Source organism: Elephas maximus, chromosome 7, assembly GCF_024166365.1.
Source record: "Elephas maximus indicus isolate mEleMax1 chromosome 7, mEleMax1 primary haplotype, whole genome shotgun sequence".
Taxonomy (NCBI): Eukaryota; Metazoa; Chordata; class Mammalia; order Proboscidea; family Elephantidae; genus Elephas; species Elephas maximus.
Genome location: NC_064825.1, coordinates 70,115,116 through 70,135,653, shown reverse-complemented (window position 1 = coordinate 70,135,653; position 20,538 = coordinate 70,115,116). Strand labels below are relative to the sequence as shown.

The following is a 20,538-nucleotide window of genomic DNA, read 5'->3' as shown; positions in this document are numbered from 1 at the left end:
GGCAACCATGAGCTATTAATAGATAAGCTCTCACTGGAGAAAATGAATCACATAGCCCTTTTAACCTATTTACACACACACACTCTCTCTCTCTCACACACACACATACAATGAATCCTGCTCTTGTTCTGGGCAGAGAATCTACTACATTTTAAAAAGAGAGTATGAATGAGAAATGAGAATGCAACACAAAAAATGGCTATAGAAGATGAAAGAATCAGAACTGAGGTTTAAACATACAGTGACAAAGCGGAAGAATTCAGATCAATTCAGCAAACAATTATCGAACACCTTCCCTTTATAAGGCATGAGGCTGGAAACACAAAGATGACATTCCAGGAATCATCAGCCTAAACACCCACAACTATACTGAATCATGTTTTTAGTTCCAAGTCCTAATATTTAAAAACCTATTACAATGACAGTATCTAATCGTTGGGTACTTCCACCTCTTTACGGAAATTGTGCCTCTAAAGGAATTTTGCACCTTATCAACTATACTGGCTACAAAAATAATACTATACTAGAAGAATTTTCATATACACTAATGGTTTAGGGTCTGGGTATTAAGGCATGTCTCAGGGAAGAAAGAGGACAAGAACAACAACCTCCTCAACCATTATAGCTTTCAGCCATACACAGAACCTAGCCATAAGGAAGAGTCTTAGATCTAGTCAAAGAGTTTCATAAATTTGATGAAAGGCAAAAATAGACAGACAGCATGTACCCCAGAATTTCACAAAGCAGTGAGTTACTAGTTTATGATTTATTTTCTAGTTGAAGAAGCTGATGTTTTTCCTAATTCCCTGTTACACATCACATCAATACGATGTGTTATTATCCAGCTAACTACAATGTCAGGTCTTAGAAGGAGTCCCTGCGTGGTGCAAATGGTTCATACTTTCAGCTGCTAACTGAAAGGCAGGCAGTTTGAGTGCACCCCGAGGCACCTCAGAAGAAAGTCCTAGTGATCTACTTCTGAAAAGTCTGCCATTGAAAACCCTATGGAGCACAGTTCCACTCTGACACCCATGGGGTCACCAGGAGGCAGAGTCAACCCAATGGCAACTGGTTAGGGTTGTAGACTCAGATGGAATAGCCACAGGATTCCGTTGAAGAATCAATGACAAAGAGATAGGCAGCATGATTGTAAAATCATGCAGAATTAATGTATAAACTTTCTGAAAAAGTACTTCCTACCTGAGGGGCATTTGTAGCCACTAGAAATGCATTTGTCCGCCCGGGGTGATCATAATCGTGCATGGCAGCTGCCACATACAGAGCCATCAATTCCAACGCAGGAATATTTGAAGACAGGCAGCCATAGCTCTCATCCGGAATAGAGCAGCTCTTTGAAGAAATATAAGCAATTCGTGCAGGATTGATTCTCCCATCAGAATCTGATGAACGATAAATAGCAAAATAAATAGCATTAACATAACTTCCCCAAAATTATGTTAAGGAGGGGGCTCCCCATAGGTAATATGATTACATAGTTTTTGACTTACCTAAGAAATAGACCCTATTTAGAAGCATGCATTTTTTTTTTTTTTTTTTTTTACTTAAAGCAGTATACTGTTTTCAGCATAGATTCTAGTAGAGAGGAACAATGTTAAGTATGACCCTGAAGTCATTTACTTTACAGGGCAGGATAGGATTCTCATGCCAGCTTGATGCTGTGTTACTCAGGGTAAATACAAAACACAATGACACAAAAAACAAAGAACTGATTTTCAAATATTTGTTATTTAAGGGCTAGATGTAATGGCCAGGGTATAGGAAGTGACAGGAAAAGACAATTGAATTTGATAAAAACAGTACAGAGTTTTAGGAATTTAATATATTACCAAACTAAGCTTCTTAATATAGATGCTTTCCAAATTTCTATCAGAAAGATGACATTTCATTTATCACTTCAACTGCAACCCTTCTATCCCTCCTTTTTCTTCCCTGAATCCCCTTATAACATAATGAATAGGCATGGAAACCTGAGTCGATATTACTCCATTTTTATTCTCTTTAGAAACAACACGTTCAGTATTTCTGTGCGCTTTTGGTGTCTCACTTCCTTATGATTGATGTCTTCCTTTTCTGTATTTCAATGGCTTTATCTATTTAAATGGTCACTATATTTTTTTTTTATTTATTATTGCTGAAGGGATCTCAATAAAGTATAAAAAAGAAAAAAGAAACTCTAGAGTAAACAGCAAACAAAACCACAAAGATTAGAAGGATACAAAATTCCACTGGTTGTGTTCACTAGTGGAACTTAGGAATAATGACCTTGGTTTGTCAAAGTCCAAAGTGATTTTTTTATCATAATTTATTAACTCAGTATTTGTCATTCCAAGAATTTTTTAACATAATGGCTTTAATACACACAAGTGACAATTATAAAGATAACTCTTTATTTTCATACTGTTTAAATTACATTTTGAACCTAAATTGAGTTTTAGAATTACCCACAGTAGAGCTATTTTAAAAGTAAATTTAAAAAAATATCCATACTTAAATGTATGGATAAGGACATATTTAAACATTCAAATTTCTAATAAGAAGACTTCAGTTATTAATATCAGAGCCAATAATTTCAGTTTTTTTCTATTCTATGTTTTTTATGTATTCTGGATTTGCCCTGGAATTTCAAAAATATAAAAAAGAAACAACAGTAGCAAAAACTATTCTTTTAAAGTCAATAATTACTTAGACTTTTCATTAAAAAAAAAAAAAAAAAAACCCAAACCCATTGCCGTCCAGTTGATTCTGACTTGTAGTGACCCTATAGGACAAAGCAGAACTGCCCCCATAGGATTTCCAAGGAGGGCCTGGTGGATTCAAACTGCCAACCTTTTGGTTAGCAGCCAAACTTTTAACCACTACATCACCAAGGTTTCCTGGACTTACCATAGCAGGATCTTAATTCATTAGTTTTTATATGTTTAGTATTAGTAGCGTGAAAAATTAGTGGTATGAAATTAGTACTGTGAAACAGAAAATAGCTAACAAGAACTACTTCAATTAAACTTAATTATTTATATAAATATGAAACTATTCAATTTATTTGCTTTCTTTCAGAACCTGGTGATTCTTTTAATTGGCTACTTAATTTAAAGGAGCCCTGGTGGTGCAGTGGTTAACTAATTTAAAAGGAGGCCTCAGTAAAAGGCATCCAGATCAGAAAAGAGGTAAAACTATCTATTTGCAAACAACATAATCTTGTATGTAGAAAATCCCAAGACTCCACTGAAAGTCTATTAGAACTAGTAAATGAGTTCATCGGGGTTGCAGGGCACAAGACCAATATGCAAAATTCGATTCTATTTCTACACACTAGCACTGAGGCCCCTTGATGGCTGAGTGCTGCTGTGCATACCAACTTTATAGACTGGCTGTTTGGAAAGCTCATCGTGGGCAAGACAAGTCGTAACCTAGTGCCCATGGTCAAGTATTCAAAACCGACCAGAGCTCAGTAACAATTTAGCACCTCTTTTACAAAAAAAGAGAATAGTTATTTGAGGAAGAAGGATTAGTTTTACCTCAAAACCCTAAGGATTTACACTGTGATTTTCTTGTAAAGATCTTCCAGAGGCTGCAGAGGGGATCACTATCTGCCAAAGATACTTTGAGCACTGCTGTATCTATTGGGGTTTATATGGCCAAGGGGAAGAGCAGCTTGCACAACAACCTGAAACTGTTCTATAGACTTTTCTTGCTCTGGGTAACACATAAAATTCATTGCTTCACAGTTAATGAATACTTCGTATGTTTATTTCAACTATGCACTCAGAAAATCAGTGGGTCCAGGGAACTAACGCTGTGAGATGAACCCAGGCCAAAAGGCCATTTGTTACCTAAATTCCATTAACTCCTATTCTAGCTGGTGGACCAAAGTGGTGTTTCACTCTACAGGAATGAGTGTTACAATGTATTTCTGAACACCCTGATGAAGGGGGACACTCCTGAGGGATATAGTTAGGAATAGATGAGAAGGCCTCTAATCAACCCATTTTACCATCCTATTGCTGTAAGCCTTCAGATTCCTTCCTCTGCAGTACACTGTACAGAGACGAAAACATCAGCAGTCTTGGTTATACTCTAGCTCTTAAGATAGGTACTAGATTTCTAAGTTTTCATGTTATTATTACACGTAAAAACTTACATAGTCCTTTACACGGATCAAAGATTACTTAACAAAAATTTCAAAGAACAGCATTAATAAAATAAGACAGCTCGATTTATTATTTCTAATCAAATAATTAAATGAAAGATTTGTGGAAGTACCTGCTTCATTTGCGGTTCCATGATCATTGTGAGTCTGCTGAAAACCAGGAATTGGCCGCGTTGTCAGATACCAAACTGCATGTAAGACATCTGTGGCATGTATACGATTGTGATCTAAAGTCACCAAAATGTTTTATAAAAATGATCATTCTGTTATGTTTTACATAAGAAATTTTAAAAGTATAAGAATTGCGTAGTCATACTATATCATCCAAAACAAAATTTATAATTTAAAATAGTTTCTCATAATTCTATTTTGCTCTACTTAGTTTTAAAGTCTTTTGATGTATTAAAATGATCTATTTTAAAAACTTACAAATATACTATAAAAACAGAGCAAAGAAGCCAAAGAAAACGGCAAGATAATTAGGGCTAATTGAAAAGCATTGGAAGATAGGTTGTAATTTTGTGGCTTTTAAAAAAATATCACGTAAATAGTTTCTGGATTATGGAGCCCCATATTTGCACTGAAAAAAAGGGAACGGTTACAAATTCTAGATACTTATACTTTTACCAAAAAAAAAAAAAAAAAAAAAAATCAATCCAAAGAAAAAAACAAAAAAACCAAGAGGATGAAAAACAACCATCTCTCAGGGTTGCTGTAAAAATTAAATGCTGTAGTTTGTGAAATCACCCAGTATGGTGTCTGAAACAGTATGTGATCAATAAAACACTGGTTTATTCAAATACCACCATGTGAAAAGGCCCTGTGGCATACTACAAAGAATATAGACTTTAGAAGTCAGATAGATGGACCACTGAAATCCAGCTGTGCTATTTCTAGGTTTATGATCTTGGAAAAGAGCCATCTGAGTTTTTATTTCTCACCTATAAAAGGTAGATAATATAAACTTTCCAAAAAAGATTAAATGAGATAACCTACATGAATCTAATGGTTGTAGTTATAGCAGATACCCAATAAAAGGTCAATACCTCAATAAATATTTAATGAGTATCTTCTATTTAGCATTAGCAGATGACAAAATACTAAGTGTTCAGGGTACGGAAATGACATGGTGTCAACCCACTAGGAGTTTGTTACTAAATTAACTAACACCTTTTTTGACCATTTACTATGTGCCATGAATTCTGATATGTGCGCCACATGCATTATCTTATATCCTCACTATCCAAGGGGTAGTACTATTGTTATTCCCATTTATGAATTTGGAAGCTAAAATTTAGAAAAGTTAGTCCCAGAGCCTGTTTTGTTAACCAATATATCCTTACTAGCAGTGACACTGAAGAACCCTTACCATCCACCTCTTTCTTTTTACTTTTTCCCTTAAAGTCCATCTTAAAGTATCACTTTATTCCATTTATAAAATTCAACAGCTTTTACTTTTTAAAATGCATACTTTCTATGTGGAAATTCTAATAAGTACATCATCTTAAATTACTAAACATCATTATTAATGAGTTATGCCAATTTAAGAATAATTTGCTCTGTGTATGTAACTGATTTATGTAACTGATTTCCCAAACAAAGAATGTGTCCATATGGAAACTATGGAATGTGTCGACATAAAGAGAAAGGTGTATCTTTTCCTAACATGAAATTCAAATCATATTCTACCATAAAATCAAATAGCCACTTAATATTATCCCACAAATCAGAACACAGTTAAAAACAGAAATTCTAAGGATAAATTTAAAACATTTTAAAGTTAAGAATTTTTTGAAACTCTTGACTTATTTAATACTACCAAAAAATTAAAAATATAATGTACTTCGGTGAATAATTATTGACAAGTAAAGATGTATACTATATAACATTTAAGTTAACAAAAAAAAAATCAAACCCATTGCCGTTGAGTCGATTCTGACTCGTAGTGACCCTAAAGGACAGAATAGAACTGCCCCACATGGCTTCCAAGGAGCCCCTGGTGGATTTGAACTGTAGACCTTTTGGTTAGCGGCTGTAGCTCTTAAACACTAGGCCACCAGGGTTTCCTTAAGTGAAGAGAACAGATTATAAATAAGTATCAGTATTATGACTCACTTTATAATAAACCAATTTCTATAAGAAAACAGTCTTGGAGGATATATATACCAAAATGTTAACAACAGTCAGTTAAATTTAGGTAGCAGGATACAAATTTTCTTTTTAAATCTTTAAGTTTTCCAAACATGCACTTAAAAAAGTGTTTAAGGGACTATCTGAAGGGAAAAATAATAGTTTCAAAACAAGTATTATTATTTGAGCTCAATAAGATATGTTAATACTTACAAGGAATGTCTCGATAGCCATTTTCTAATGCATGAAAATAGTTCATGAATTGTTGAGTGGGAATTTTAAATATTTCCAACAAGCCAGTGTCTTGAAATAAGGTATACATAACCTAAATATCAATTAAAATAAAGTTCACTTTAAAAATCAGAATTTCTATTTGAAGCTGAGTATGTTTTGTGATTTACATTTAGGAACGTTAACCATGTATATATCTTTAATTTATTAAAAACTCCCCTACAATGAATTCTTTCAGAAAAAAAAAAAATGGAAAAGGGAGATATCATCCTTAAAGCACTTAAAATCCAAGGAAAGCTTGCAACATCATGCCCAAAGTTTTAAATTTTTCTCTTTAGTAATTTACTGAAGAGCATGTGAATTCTATTCTAGTCCTAGGTGTTAAAAGAAGTCAGATAAATATGATAAATTTTGTCTCTAAAGACTTACGTACATCCTCCACATTATTTATCCTTATGTTCTTGCATTTCATAAATAAGATATTAAAGGAATTAATGAGAATGATATTTAGGGAAGGTTAATCTTATGCTGTTATTCAGAACCCATCAGGGAGAGCTTTGAGTCAAATTTCTAATGAAAAATTTTTTGTGCAAAAATAAATAATTCAATAAATAATGTTGAATTAGTGCCTAAACCAATATGGTACATTTTTTAGATTTTGCTCTGTTTATTTAAAAAAAAAAAATTCATAATAAAAAAAGATTTTAAACACACCTGACTGAGAATCCTTCCTGATTTCTCTCCCATCTTTTCTACAAGTTCAAAAATTTGAAAATTCCAGTTGCTCATCTTTTCTATTAATGAGTCATGATCTTCTATTAAAATCAAGTCCAGTGATGATTCTTGTTCCATCTGTATGTACAGGAAAGATAAACCATTACCTTACCTTTTATAAATAATGTTAAATGCATATCTATATGAGAACACTTAATATTGAGCATTAAGAAACAGTCTGTGCTATAGGGTCACTATGAGTTGGAATCGACCCTATGGCAACTGGTTTGGTTTTTTTGGGGCCATTTTCTATAATGGTTATTCTCAAACGTACTCTCATTCATACTTCTTGTTTCTTCTCTCTGTAGAATGTTATCTTCAGACTACTAAAAAACATGTCTTCTAGGCAACAGAGGACTTATTAATCTATACATTACTTTTATAAATAAAAATGTTATAATATTTCCAAATCACTACACAAATCCAAAATCCGTAATTTTCATTTTAGAAGTTACAAGTATCAAAGGGTACTAGAAAGAAACCCATGTTCTTATATTGGCATTTATCAGGAGGGTACCCAAACCCAAACCAAGTGCCCTCGAGTCGATTCCGACTCATAGCAACTCTATAGGACGAAGTAGAACTGCCCCGTTGAGTTTCCAAGGAGCGCCTGGCGGGTTCAAACTGCCGACCCTTTGGTTAGCAGCCGTAGTACTAAACCACTATGCTACCAGGGTTTCCTTCCCAAAACTAAGAGATGGTTTTTATCTCTTAAAAAGCTTAAAATTTGAACTTTCAGAACAAAAAAAAAATTAACAGTAAAATAATAATAGATTATTTTCATTGCTTTCAATGACTATGCACATGCCCTCTGTGTTTTAAAATAGACAATAAGGAAAATATCCAAATAGAAAATAATATACTCAACTATATAACAAAATAAAATATGTTCATTTAAAAATAAATGTAATTTGTGGTTCTTGAATGACAAAAGTTTAGTTACTGTTTTGAAAACAGTCTTCTTTCCCATTTCAGTTATGGAAAATTTTCAGTAAAAAATTTAAAAATACCATTACATTAATAACCTGTTCATGGCAAAAATAACGAAACTAGTACTGACTAGCTTTACATTTCACCTTAACATAGCACATTTAAAGTTTATCTTTTACATTTGGTTGTTGTTCATTCCGTGCCTCTTCTCTTCGTTGATTATCACCTTCCAGGAATAACTGTTTGCAGTCTCTCTTCTCTGTTTTCTCTTCTTGAGTATCTGTAAGTTTGAATGATTCTTTTGAGAAAATGGTATTTTTTTCTTCACCTTCCAAAAAAAGAAATATAATAATAAACAAGTAGGAATAAACTTTGCCGCATATGGAAAGTTTTATAAGAGAAATGGTTATTTATTAAAAATATTCAGATAAAGTGAACCATATTGGCATCCAATCTAAATTATTTAATGACACTATCGTGCTGGATTATTTTGCCCAGATAGCTGTGCTCAGGCAACTCAGACATTCCACATATTAGACTCCCCTTATATCTAATCATGAATTAAAGAGCAAGTGTGGATATTCTTTATAAAACTGAGAAACACTAGAAAAAGTCAGTCTCTATCAATGGGAACTTTCTTACCATTTTGATGGAAACTATTTCCAACATCTTTGATTTTGGATATGAAAATTTTAAATTCATATTCACAAACGAATGAGTTATGCCACATCTAAAAATTAAGCCACAGTATCATATTTTTCAATCAAGTGATTAACAATATTCTTTCTCCCAAATCACACAGAAAAGGGCCACGGCAGTGGTAGCTAAACAACATTTATTGTTATGTAAAAAAAACAAAAAAAAGTTCATATTTATTCTATTTGTAATATCCTAAACAGGAAATTCATCTAAAACCCATGAACAGTAGAACGAATAAATTGTGGCATACTCACAAATTTGAAGACTACAGAGCAAAGAAAATGAACTATAATCACATGTAATAATGTGGATGATTCTTAAAAATACAACGTTGAATGAAGGAAGCCAGACACAAAGGTACACACTCTATGATTCTCTTTGCGCAAAGTTCAAAAACACATCAAAACTGAAACGTGTACTGAAAGTCAGGAAGATGGTTACTCTTAGGAGATAGGACTGAAAGCCGGCAGGAGGGGAGACCCTGGAGCGCAGGTAACACTTTCTTGATCTAGATGTTGATCACACAGGTATGTTAAATGTATGTAAATTCAGTAACCTATAATCTTATGATCTGTTTACTTTCTAATATATATGTTTCCTTTAAAGTAAAAAGATTTTTGGTAGTACTCATTGGATTTGAGTTTCAGGATAACTAGGTTCAAATCCTGATTTTTGTCCTTAATAATGGCACACTTTTGCCCACTCTAACACGAGTGATAACACCTATTTTACTGGATATTATGCCAAAGAGGTACTAGAGAGGAAAATGTTGGGCTTACTTCTCACAGGTTCCCTTTTCTCTGGAATCTTAGCCCTTCAAGTTCAAGTGTGCCTGGTTACTCTCCAGTGTCTCCAAATAGCTATTTTGTGTATCATTTTTTTACCCAACTTTCATAGCTGTTCTCAGTAGGAATGTAGGTCTAATACTTTAGGTGGAAGAAGTAGATTACCTGGTTATTTATTATTATTATTTTATTCTTTGGACACTATGCTCACAAAATGGTAGAATTAATTTGAGACCCTGGATAATTTTATCTTCCTCCAGGGAGGTTTACAATTTCTTCTGCCCAACCCCCGGATGCAATAACAATCTAGGATCATACTAATTCAAATTCAGGGATTGAGATGAGCCTATAATCCCTGAAAGGGTGTATGATTTCTGGTTTTCCTTTATTCCTAGGGTGCACTATGTCAGAGTTTACCAAGTTACCTCCACCACAGCAGGCCTTCAATTCTAATATCTGTCCCTCTAGTTGGAGCCGTGGTGGTGCAGTGGCTAAGAATTTGGCTCCTAACCAAAATATCACCAGTTTGAATCCACCGGCCACTCCTTGCAAATCCTGTGGAGCAGTGCTACTCTGTCCTATGGGGTCACTATGAATTAGAATCGACTTGATGGCAATGGGTTTGGTTTTTTTGTTTTGTTTAGTCTCATGAAGCTACCAAAACCACTGCTCATTCTATCAGTCACTGGACCCTCTAGAATCAGCAAATACTCTTTTGGTGGCCTCAAACTCTGGGCTCACCTCCTTGTACCTTTGTCTTCCTCCAGATCTTGTACTGGTAATTCTTAGGAGCTTACTAGTTCTTCAATGGCTTCAAGCAGATTTTTAAAGTAATTTGTCCATATTTTCTAGCTGCACTCAAGGGAAATGTTAGGCTCATTTACCTAGTTCACTATTACTGAAAGCTTGAGTCACCATCTTTTTTAAAGTTACAAAATAACTATAATTTCATCATCAACAATATTTCTAGTTTGGAGAAAACAAATATTTTAGGCTGCTATAATTAACCAAATTTTAAAACAATTCCTGTCTATGCCATAAAAAAAAAAAATTTACACAAAACCTTTGGCTTAGATTGTGCAGTACAATTATCAATGTTAATACACTATGAACCCTAGCCATAACCTAAGAAGATTAAGTTCATTTGCACAGTATATTTTTACTTTTGAAAATATTTCTACCATCTTCCATTTAGAATTTTTTCCTAAGAACTTCTCTGTGAAGTAGGTAAGCCATTACAAATTTTTAATTTAAAGATAGCTAAGCTAAAGTTAAACCCATCCACTTAGCCATTCAAAAAAACAATGTAAGAATTTCCTCTTAAGCTCCAACGCATATGACTTTTGCAGTCTCACCTGATTTTCCACTGTGGCAGTCTGTACCAGATTCTGATTCAGGTGTTGCAACGTATTTCAGTATTTGATGTCCACAGCTTATAGAATAAAATAAATATATATATATGATAAATGAGGTAAATTTCTTACCTAAACATAATTAGAAAATGTTCTTAATATTTAAGCAAAATCCCAACTAGAACAAATCCTAATATTCCAATCTCTCTATAAATTTAATAGGCTTTTTTTTTTTTATTCTAGAAAGCATTTATGTATCCCTCAAGGAAGTAACATATTTTTGAAAGTCAAAATTAAAGTCTGGGGTAATTAGTATAGAAGCAGAAATGAGATTGAACATCATGTGAATTAGGTACTTCTGAGTAGACACTAACGTAGCATGTACTAAAATAATTCTCTAGATTTACTGATATCTCAGTATGGGTAGAATACCATTATATTTCACCTCTGTTGGAGAATATTTCATTGGAAGATGAATAATAGTACCGAAATGAAAAAAACTAATTTAGAATAAAAATGGCTAGATAAATAAAGAGACTACAATCTTAATCCACCATCTAGTTTTATAATATAGAACTAGAAAACTAGTAATACTTTATTAAAATAACCTACATTTTGAAACAGAAATGGTAAACATTTGGGAACTTACCTGTTACAAAGATTGTTATCAGAATTTCTCAGCTGCTGATAAGAATCTGGGGTATTGGGTACATTGCCCACAGATTTGTGTAAAATAACACTTGGCTTAGTAAGAAAATCAGCAGTGTCAGGAAATTCTATAGGTGACCGATTAGTTAGAGAACCAGCAGACACTGGTCCCTGGGTGGGAGAAGTCACAGGACTCACACTGGATAAAGCACCTTTAAAAATTAAAAAGAAGAAAATAAATAAGTTAATTAATAAATATATGTGTGTATGTACTTGAGTATTATATACGTTTGTGTATTTATAAAGAGAATCTTCCATCTCTAAAGACACGGAAGTATTTACAATTAAACGATAAAATAAATTTCTATGTGGGACTGCCTAGAAGACATCCAAGTAATTTAAGCAGAATATAGACTGTATTTGTCATTATCAATGACTGTCAAGTAAACACCCTTTGGCTGGGTGGTACCTAAGAAGTAAAGATTTACGAGTATGACTAAAATGTGCACATCATCTTAGTATTTTTATTTGGCCCAAATTTTCCTAATCTATATCGGTCTTTATCTTTCACATTTTGTGTCCATACCATCTTGATTATCCATGAGCAAAGCATCTTTACACCAAATTTTATTTCCAAGATCTTAATAGCATTAAGCAAGTTGAGCACATGATAAAATTATACACTAACATAATTGGCATATCTCTTTAAGAAATATATCCAAAATTTTTTTAGTTCATTCATTCATTCAACAAATATTTGAGAGCCTACTATGTGCTGGAAAATGTGCTGAGTTTCACAACAGAGAAAAACATAACATCCCTGAAACTCAATACACATATAATCTAGTCCATTGCCCTAGAGGCAGATTTGCCACATCTTTCTCCCACAACCCACCAACTTTTAAGTTAGCAGCCAAGCGCTTTAACCACTGCACCACCAGGGCTTCTGTATAGTCTAGTGGAGGATACAAACATGTTAAGTGCTAAAACAAGGAAAAAAGGGAGTGCTTCAGGAACACATAGGTCCTGCTCCTGCTGATTTACTCCAGAAACCTGAGTGACTTGAACTAAGGCAGTGTGGGTATACCTGAGAGACAGAGATAGGCAGATTTAAAACTTTATTTAAAAATAAAGATCCAAGTAAAGTGTGAATCAGAGAGGAAAGCATATAAGTCATTAAGGACCTACAATATTTTCAGGCATAGTTACAGATGTGTATTTTATTTAATCTTCACAATAGCCTTGGGAGTTTAAGCAGTGTCTTCATTTTACACATGAAGAAAAAAATCTCAAAAATATTAAGTGACTTCATTTAATTCACACAGTTAACTCTGTGAGGCCATATTCTTTCCAGGTTTGTCACTGCTGTTCAATCAGATGGATTTGTTTAGAGGATCCTATATGTTAAAACAATGTTAGGGCTGAATTGGATTTTATAGATAATCTAAAATTAATGTTTCAGAAGAGGAAACTGAGGCTAGAGGGGAAATAACTGACTAAAGTTTCAGTTTTCTCTAATTAACTAGTAAGTAATGCAAATCCTGACAAACAGGCTAAGAGGAATAAAGGGTAAATAACCTTAGGATAGAGCCCTGGTGGCGCAGTGGTTAAGAGCTCAGCTACTAACCAAAAGGTCAGCAGTTCGAATCCACCAGTCCCTCCTTGGAAACCCTATGGGGCAGTTCTACTCTGTTTTATAGGGTCGCTTTGAGTCGGCATTAACTTGACAGCAACAGTTTTGGGGTTTTTTTGTTAATATTAGGATATCCTTTCCATGATAGAAATTTAATATAACACAGAAAAGCTTTGAGGAGAGGACACAATGGGATAGAAGAAAACCTAGCAACCCTTAGAAATACTTTCTACAGTATAGCTTCATTACTTTTTAAAAAATATCTTTATTGTAAAATACAATACACACATAGAAAAGTTACAACAGGAATGTCCATCACCCAAAATGAGACATAAAACATTGCCAGAGGTCAAAAACCCTCCTCTTCTCATTTCCTTCATCTCATTAATGAAATCCTTATTTTGGATTTACGGTATTGTTTTCTTGCTTCTCCTTATAGTTATAACACCTATGTATGCATCCCTTAACACTTTATATTACTTGCCTTTTTTAAACCTCATAAATGGAATCAGATAGCTTCTATGCCTTGATCACTTTACTCAACATTTTTAGAGGATATTTTCATCCTGTTGCCTGTAACTGTTGCTCATTCATTTTCATTGCTATATGAAATCATACAGAGGGGCTGGTGGATTCGAACTGCTGATCTTTTGGTTAGCAGCCAAGCTTTTAACCATGGTGCCACTAGGGCACCATAGCATGAATATAGCACAATCTTATTTCTCCATTCAAGTGTTAATAGACATGGGATGTTTCCAGTTTGAGGCAGAAATATGGCTCTGAACATTCTTACACCTGTATTTTGGCATACACAGATACGTATTTTATCAGGGTATATATTCTAGAGTGTAATTACCCATCTTTACTTTATAGTAATAAACTGTTTCCCAAAGTCATTATAAAAATTTACATTCCCACCTGCATTGTATGACAGTCTGTGTTGCCACAAATACTCACCAATACTTGGTTTCTTCAGATTCTATCTTTTGCCAAGTTGACAGCGAACAGAGGAGCTTTGTGCTTTCACTTCTTTATTTCCTGATTACTCATGAGGTTGAGCATCTTTTATATGTTTATAGGCCACTTACAGTCTTTTTTTGTAAGTGCGTGTTAAGTCTTTTGCTCATTTTTCCATTAGGTTGTTGAAGCAAACAGATTCTAAGCTGTTCCCCATTGATCCCTGCCTCCTGTTGTTCACGCTTTTGTATAATTCTCTCCCCTTGAAAATGGGCAAATTTTTTTTCATCATTAAATATGTATTCCATTGTCTTTGGCTTCCATGGTTGCTACTGAAAACTCACTTTTGGTATAATTTTTACTGTTTGGAAAATAACCTTTCTACTTTCCTGGTTGCTTTTGAGATTTTTCTCTTTATCTTTAGTATTCAGAGTTTTTTGATGCTGTACTTAATTGTGATTTTCTTTATATTTTTCCTGCTTGGGGCTCACTGAGCTTCATGAATTTGTGGGTTGCCTTCCTTTTGCTTATCAGTTTTGGAAAGTTTTTCAGGCACTATCTCTTTAAATTTTGTTTCTGCCCCATTGTCTCTCCTCTCCTTTTTGGGACCTGATTTACATGTACATTTAAACTTTTGGCTGCGTTCCATTCGTCTTACTATTTGTTCTGTTACTTATGCATTTTTTCCCTTTCCATGCTGCAGTTTAGGTATTTTATATTTCTGTTTTCAATTTCACTAATCCTCTTTTCTATCGTGTCCAATCTTCTCTTAAACCCATCCAATAAGCTTTTAATCTCATCCATTGCATTTCTCAGCTCTAGACAGTGTACTTGTTTTGTTTTATTTTGTTTTTTTAGTTTTCTTGAAATTAACTACCCATTTCATCCATCTTTTCTTCTATTTCCTTTAAAACATCCTTGCTATTTTAAAGACTTTATTAGCTCCAGCATCAAGATCACATGTAGATCTTCTATTGCCTGCTCTTTTTGCTTATAAGCACATTTTCCTGCCTCTTCAATGTTTTATAATTCTTATGGTATGTCAGATACTGTATAAAAAAATTTGCAATTGTATATCCCACTGACTCTGTCTAATGTCAGACATATTGTACTTTAAAAGCAGAGTATCTGTGTTGCTCTTCTATTATTATGGTGTATCTGTAAAATACCTTTCATCTAAAAATTTTGAAGTATCCTGTAATCTTATGAGTTAAAGAAAATTTCTCACTTAGACTGACTTGCCAGGATATGCTCAGGGTGTTTCTCTACTCCTCTACTAAGATTTTTTTTTTTTTTGCACTGCAATTACCATTCTACAAAGGAGATCCTTTGTAGATTTTCCCTTGTTCAGGACATATGAATCTGGATCTGCAACTATTCAGGTTAGTGAAACAGTCCTATATTTAATTTCTGAATTCCTAGTACATAACAAAGTTCCTGGTACATGGTAAAAAAAAAAAAAAAAAAAAAAAGGTCCTCAAAAAGTGTTTACTGAATGAATGAGCAAATGGTCAACTAATAAAAACCAAAACCAAACCCACTGCTCTTGAGTAGATTCTGACTCATAGTGACCCTATAGAACCGAGTAGAACTGCCTCATAGGGTTTCCAAGGCTGTAAATCTTTACAGAAGCACACTGCCACATCTCTCCTGAGCAGTGGCTGGTGGGTTCGAACAACTACTTTTTGGTTAACAGCTGAGTGCTCAACCAGCTCCTGGTCAACTAATAAACCAAAAAACCCAAATCCACTGCCATCGAGTCAATTCTGACTCATAACGACCCTACAGGACAGAGTGGAACTGTTCCATAGAGTTTCCAAGGAACGCCTGGTGGATTTGAACTGTCCACCTCTTGGTTAGCAGCCATAGCACTTAACCACTACACCACCAGGGTTTCCGGTCAACTAATAAAATAGCCAACCCAAATTGCTTGGTCATGTTGACTTACAACATTTGAAATGGTATTCAAAATTATCTATGTGTAATGAAAAAAAAAATTGCTCTATTGTATACTCTGAAATCTCACATACTTAAATCATAAAGAATGATTTCTTACCAGCTCTTCTCAGATTTATATGGTGAGTAAATGATACAGAAGAAGACCTTTGCTTCGGAATTGTCAGTAGATTTGAACTAAATGGTCCATTTAGATAGCATCCTTGACTAAAAGGGAAAGATAACATGTTAAAAATTTTAAACCCATGGAAAATTTCCTCTGTTTTCTTCATGGTCTTTAATTCAACTAGCAAATATCTGCTGCTACATTCAGGGTTTGGAACTGTTATCTAGTGCCTATGGCCTAAAGTAGACATCCACAGACTTTTTCTGTAAAGGACCAGGCAGTAAATATTTTTGGCTTTGCAGGCCTGAAGGTCTCTGTTACCACTACTACACTCTGCCACTATAGCACAAAAGAAGTCATTGACAATAGTAAAATGAATGGGTGTGGTCGTGCTTCAATAAAATTTTATTTACAAGAACAAGCTGCAAAGCAGATTAGGTCCACAGGCTATAGCTGGGGACTCCCTATCTAAAGTGGATTATCAGTATCACCTGGAGGGCTTCTTAAAACACAGATTACTGACTATACCCCCAGTTCTGATTTGGTAGGTCTGGGGCAGGGCCAGAGAATTTGCATTTCTAACTACACCTACTCCTCACTTATCAACTATCTCATTATCTAACATTTCAAATTTATGAAAATAGTAAAAAATCTACTATCCAACTATTTTGCACATCAATGACATATGTCTGGCAGTAATGAATGCTGAGGTGCGAGGCAAGAGTAAGCTGGCTGTAAAATGGTTAAGGTTATGTGTCAACTTGGCTAAGCCATGATTCTCAGTGGTGTAATGAAAAACTGTGTAATTTAAGCCAGTGGTTCTCAGTGAGGTGCCTGGACCAGCAGCATTAGCATCACCTAAGAACTACACCTACTGCACACTTGTCAGCGTGGTTGGGTTCCAAAGACCAGGTCATTGTGCAAAAATCAGTGTTATGCAAAAATGGAGGAAGACCACATCAGATCACAAAATGGAGGATGACTACATTGTTACATAACTGCCAAATTGTATCCTTATATAGCTGCCAAAGTACATCATTACATAACTGTCAAACAAACCACTGAGAATCATGGCCCAGCCAAGCTGACACACAACCTTAACCATCATAGGCGGTGTTGCTCTCGCCTCACACCTCAGTGTTCGTTACTGCTGGATGTACACCATTAATAAACAAAATAGGTGGATAGTAGATTTTCTTACTATCGTTGTAAATGCAAAATGTTGGATAATGGGACAGTCAATAAGTGAGGAGTAGGTATATTTCCTGTTCCCTCTCACCAGAAATATTAACTATCCTTTAAGCCAGTCATACCCTACAACTGAAATAGTATAGATTTTAGGGCTCTTATAAAGAAATTATATATAGGTAGGCAGTTACAGTACACCAATGTGATACACAGAGTTTAATATATCTATTACAAATTAAGGAGTCCTGGTGGCACAGTGGTTAAAGCACTCAACTGCTAATTGAAAGGTAAGTGGTTCAAATCCACCAGTCACTCTGCAGGAGACAGACATGGCAGTCTGCTCCTATAAAAATTTACAGCCTCGCAAACCCTATGGAGAAGCTCTACTCTGTCCTATGGGGTTGCTGTGAGTGGCAATAGACTTGACCGCAGTGGTTTTTGGTATTACAAATTAAACGAGATAATATATGTAAAAGCTTTTGGCCCAGTGTCATGCATATAGCAAGCACCTTCTGAGTGTTAGTTACCTTCCTTTCCTTAAATAGTCACTGGTCTGCTTCCTTCTGTTGGTCAGCTTCTGATCTGGGTACTCTGACACAAGCTAAAGGACAAATCTAGATTCTCTGTCTAGTTTCATTCACCTTTTATTACTTTAGACTAAGTTCTTAATGAGCATCCCTCCAACTCTTTCCATCTTTCTTGCACTTTCACACCTCATTTACACAGAGAAGACCATTCTTCTGTGACATAAGAGGTTTTTGTTCATGTCTCTATTATATCATTTACCCATATTATAATGTTATTGCTTAACAGGATGTAAAGATACTGCCAAGTTTTCTAGGTTAATCAATTTTGTAAGCAACCATTAATTTAGAGGATGGAAGCAGTGTGCTTGGAAATGAGGACACAATAATAGTAACAGATGAAAAACCAGCTAGAAGAATGAGAAATACGATTTCAGGAACAGATTCAGGGAGTAAAAGTTTCAATATTGGAATCATGTTGAAATCATAGCCAGGGCCAGTTAAAAATCATAGTCAGGGAAGCTGTGATCAGAATCCAAAGCTCAGTTCAAATCAAGACTCAAAAATCTATGATATACTATCTCAGTTCTGAGACCTTAGCCCTGAAGTACTCTAATATAAAGTCAAGGTGAATGCCTCATGATTCCAAAGTCACAAGTCTATTAATTTTGTGCTACTAAAACTTAAAGGTCCCTGCCCTGAGGGATACGACCCTACCTGAACAAAATATCATGATGCATTAAAGACCTAGAGCCGCACTGTCTAATACAATTGCTACTAGTGATATGTAGCTACTTACATTTTAATTTAAATTAATTCGAATTAAATCAAATTTAAAATTCAGTTCCTTATTCAAACTAGGTACTTCTTCAAATGACCCATAAGCCACAGGTAGCTATTGTCCACATTGGATGGTGAAGATATAAAATACTTCCATCAATTTCTATTGGCTAGCACTATTCAAGAGACTTGAATTTGAAAAAGAATACTGGCTATAAATACTTCATATATTCCTGTATTAACTTGTCTATGCCCAAGGTACACTTAGAAATTTATTACTGAAAGGCTGTAGCTTCTGCACACTAGAAAAATTACTTCTAGTCTGGTCTGGTAGATGCATATAATGGCCCAATTACTTTATTCTCCAAATTTGTAAAGCTTTTGTTAAGGTATATGGTTTTATTTTAATGAGAGTTATGTGAATACATCTGCCAGGGATGATTACAATCTGCCTACATTTACCAATATATGCACAATTTTCAGAGTTAATCATTAATGATTGTCTCTGGACCATGTTTCTATTTTAATATCAATTGTCTAAGGCAACAGGATAAAAATTACCTTAGCTCAATGTAGCAAATATTTCTTTAAAACTCAAACACATTACAGTTATATCAGTGTGATTGATAGACAAGATTTAAAAAACAGAATCATTTTCATCATTTCTTTTTAAACTCAACAATATTCTCATGTTTCCCATGGTTAAGAAATATAATTTAGTTCCTAACACATCCTGCTTCCATTATAAAACAAAACAAAAAATATTTTTAGGCTCTGAGCAAATTTTGTACCAATCTTCATTTTCCTGGACTGTATTCTTCATACTTCAATCCATTGCTGTTTTACTTTTCATTTCATTCAATTTTGCTTTTGTGAAAAAAGAGTTCATCTTTTTTATTAAAAAAATAGAATATTCAAATTAACAATTCTGATCAATAAACCACAGACGAATCTGGAAAATCATAATTATTTGATCAGATTTCACATGTCGATGTTAATATAAATTTTAACAGGTAAATAGCTATAATCCAGCTCTGCCATCTGCTGTTTCAAAAGTGAAACTATACCACTCAGACTAAACAAAGTACAACCCACGTTCAGAGGGTGATCTCACAGGAAATTTACACTAATACCAATTTTATTAACATAGTTAGATAACTGACTAAATAGAAGCGTATAACCCACGCAAGAGATCAATATCTTTCCTAGCTTTCGGAAGACAAATTATTGAATCTTTTGTTAACAAGTATTTATATTTAGAAGATTCCAGCTCCTACATTTCCCAGCCTCATTTAGTTGTAGTTACTGATGCCCTTCATCTATACGATTAGCACTGTTTCTTCCTAGTCTATCTTAGTCTGGAAGCTCCACTGAAACCTGTCCACCATGGCTGACCCTGCAGGCATTTGAAATACTGATGGCATAGCTTCTAGAAGCATAGCAACACACAAGCCGACACTTAAGGTGACAAACTGACAGATGAGTGGTCACTAGGAAAGACCATTCCTAGAAAAGCACGTTGTGTTTGGTAAAGCACAAGGCCAACGAAAACAAAAGAAACCCTCAATGAGGTGGATTGACGCAGTAGCCACAACAATAGACTCAAACATACCAACAATCATGAAGATGGGGTAGCACTGGGCAAAATTTTGTTCTGTTATACATAAGGTCGCCATG

The 20,538-nt window shown here is 34.5% G+C and overlaps 1 protein-coding gene across 2 annotated transcripts in view; it reads right to left on the bottom strand.

Annotated features, from left to right (window-relative positions):
* Window positions 1-20,538, bottom strand: part of PDE3B (phosphodiesterase 3B) — a 144,403-nt gene that overhangs the window by 11,342 nt on the left and 112,523 nt on the right. The window contains exons 5-12 of one of the 2 annotated variants that reach the window (XM_049890509.1): window positions 16,364-16,470; window positions 11,719-11,929; window positions 11,073-11,149; window positions 8,413-8,513; window positions 7,244-7,381; window positions 6,512-6,623; window positions 4,282-4,395; window positions 1,201-1,400 (exon numbers count right to left, since the gene is read on the bottom strand). In XM_049890509.1, coding sequence (XP_049746466.1) covers window positions 1,201-1,400; window positions 4,282-4,395; window positions 6,512-6,623; window positions 7,244-7,381; window positions 8,413-8,513; window positions 11,073-11,149; window positions 11,719-11,929; window positions 16,364-16,470 — 1,060 coding nt within the window. Of the gene's footprint in view, window positions 1-1,200; window positions 1,401-4,281; window positions 4,396-6,511; window positions 6,624-7,243; window positions 7,382-8,412; window positions 8,562-11,072; window positions 11,150-11,718; window positions 11,930-16,363; window positions 16,471-20,538 lie in introns of both variants that reach the window. The other variant, XM_049890508.1, reaches the window with a different exon arrangement.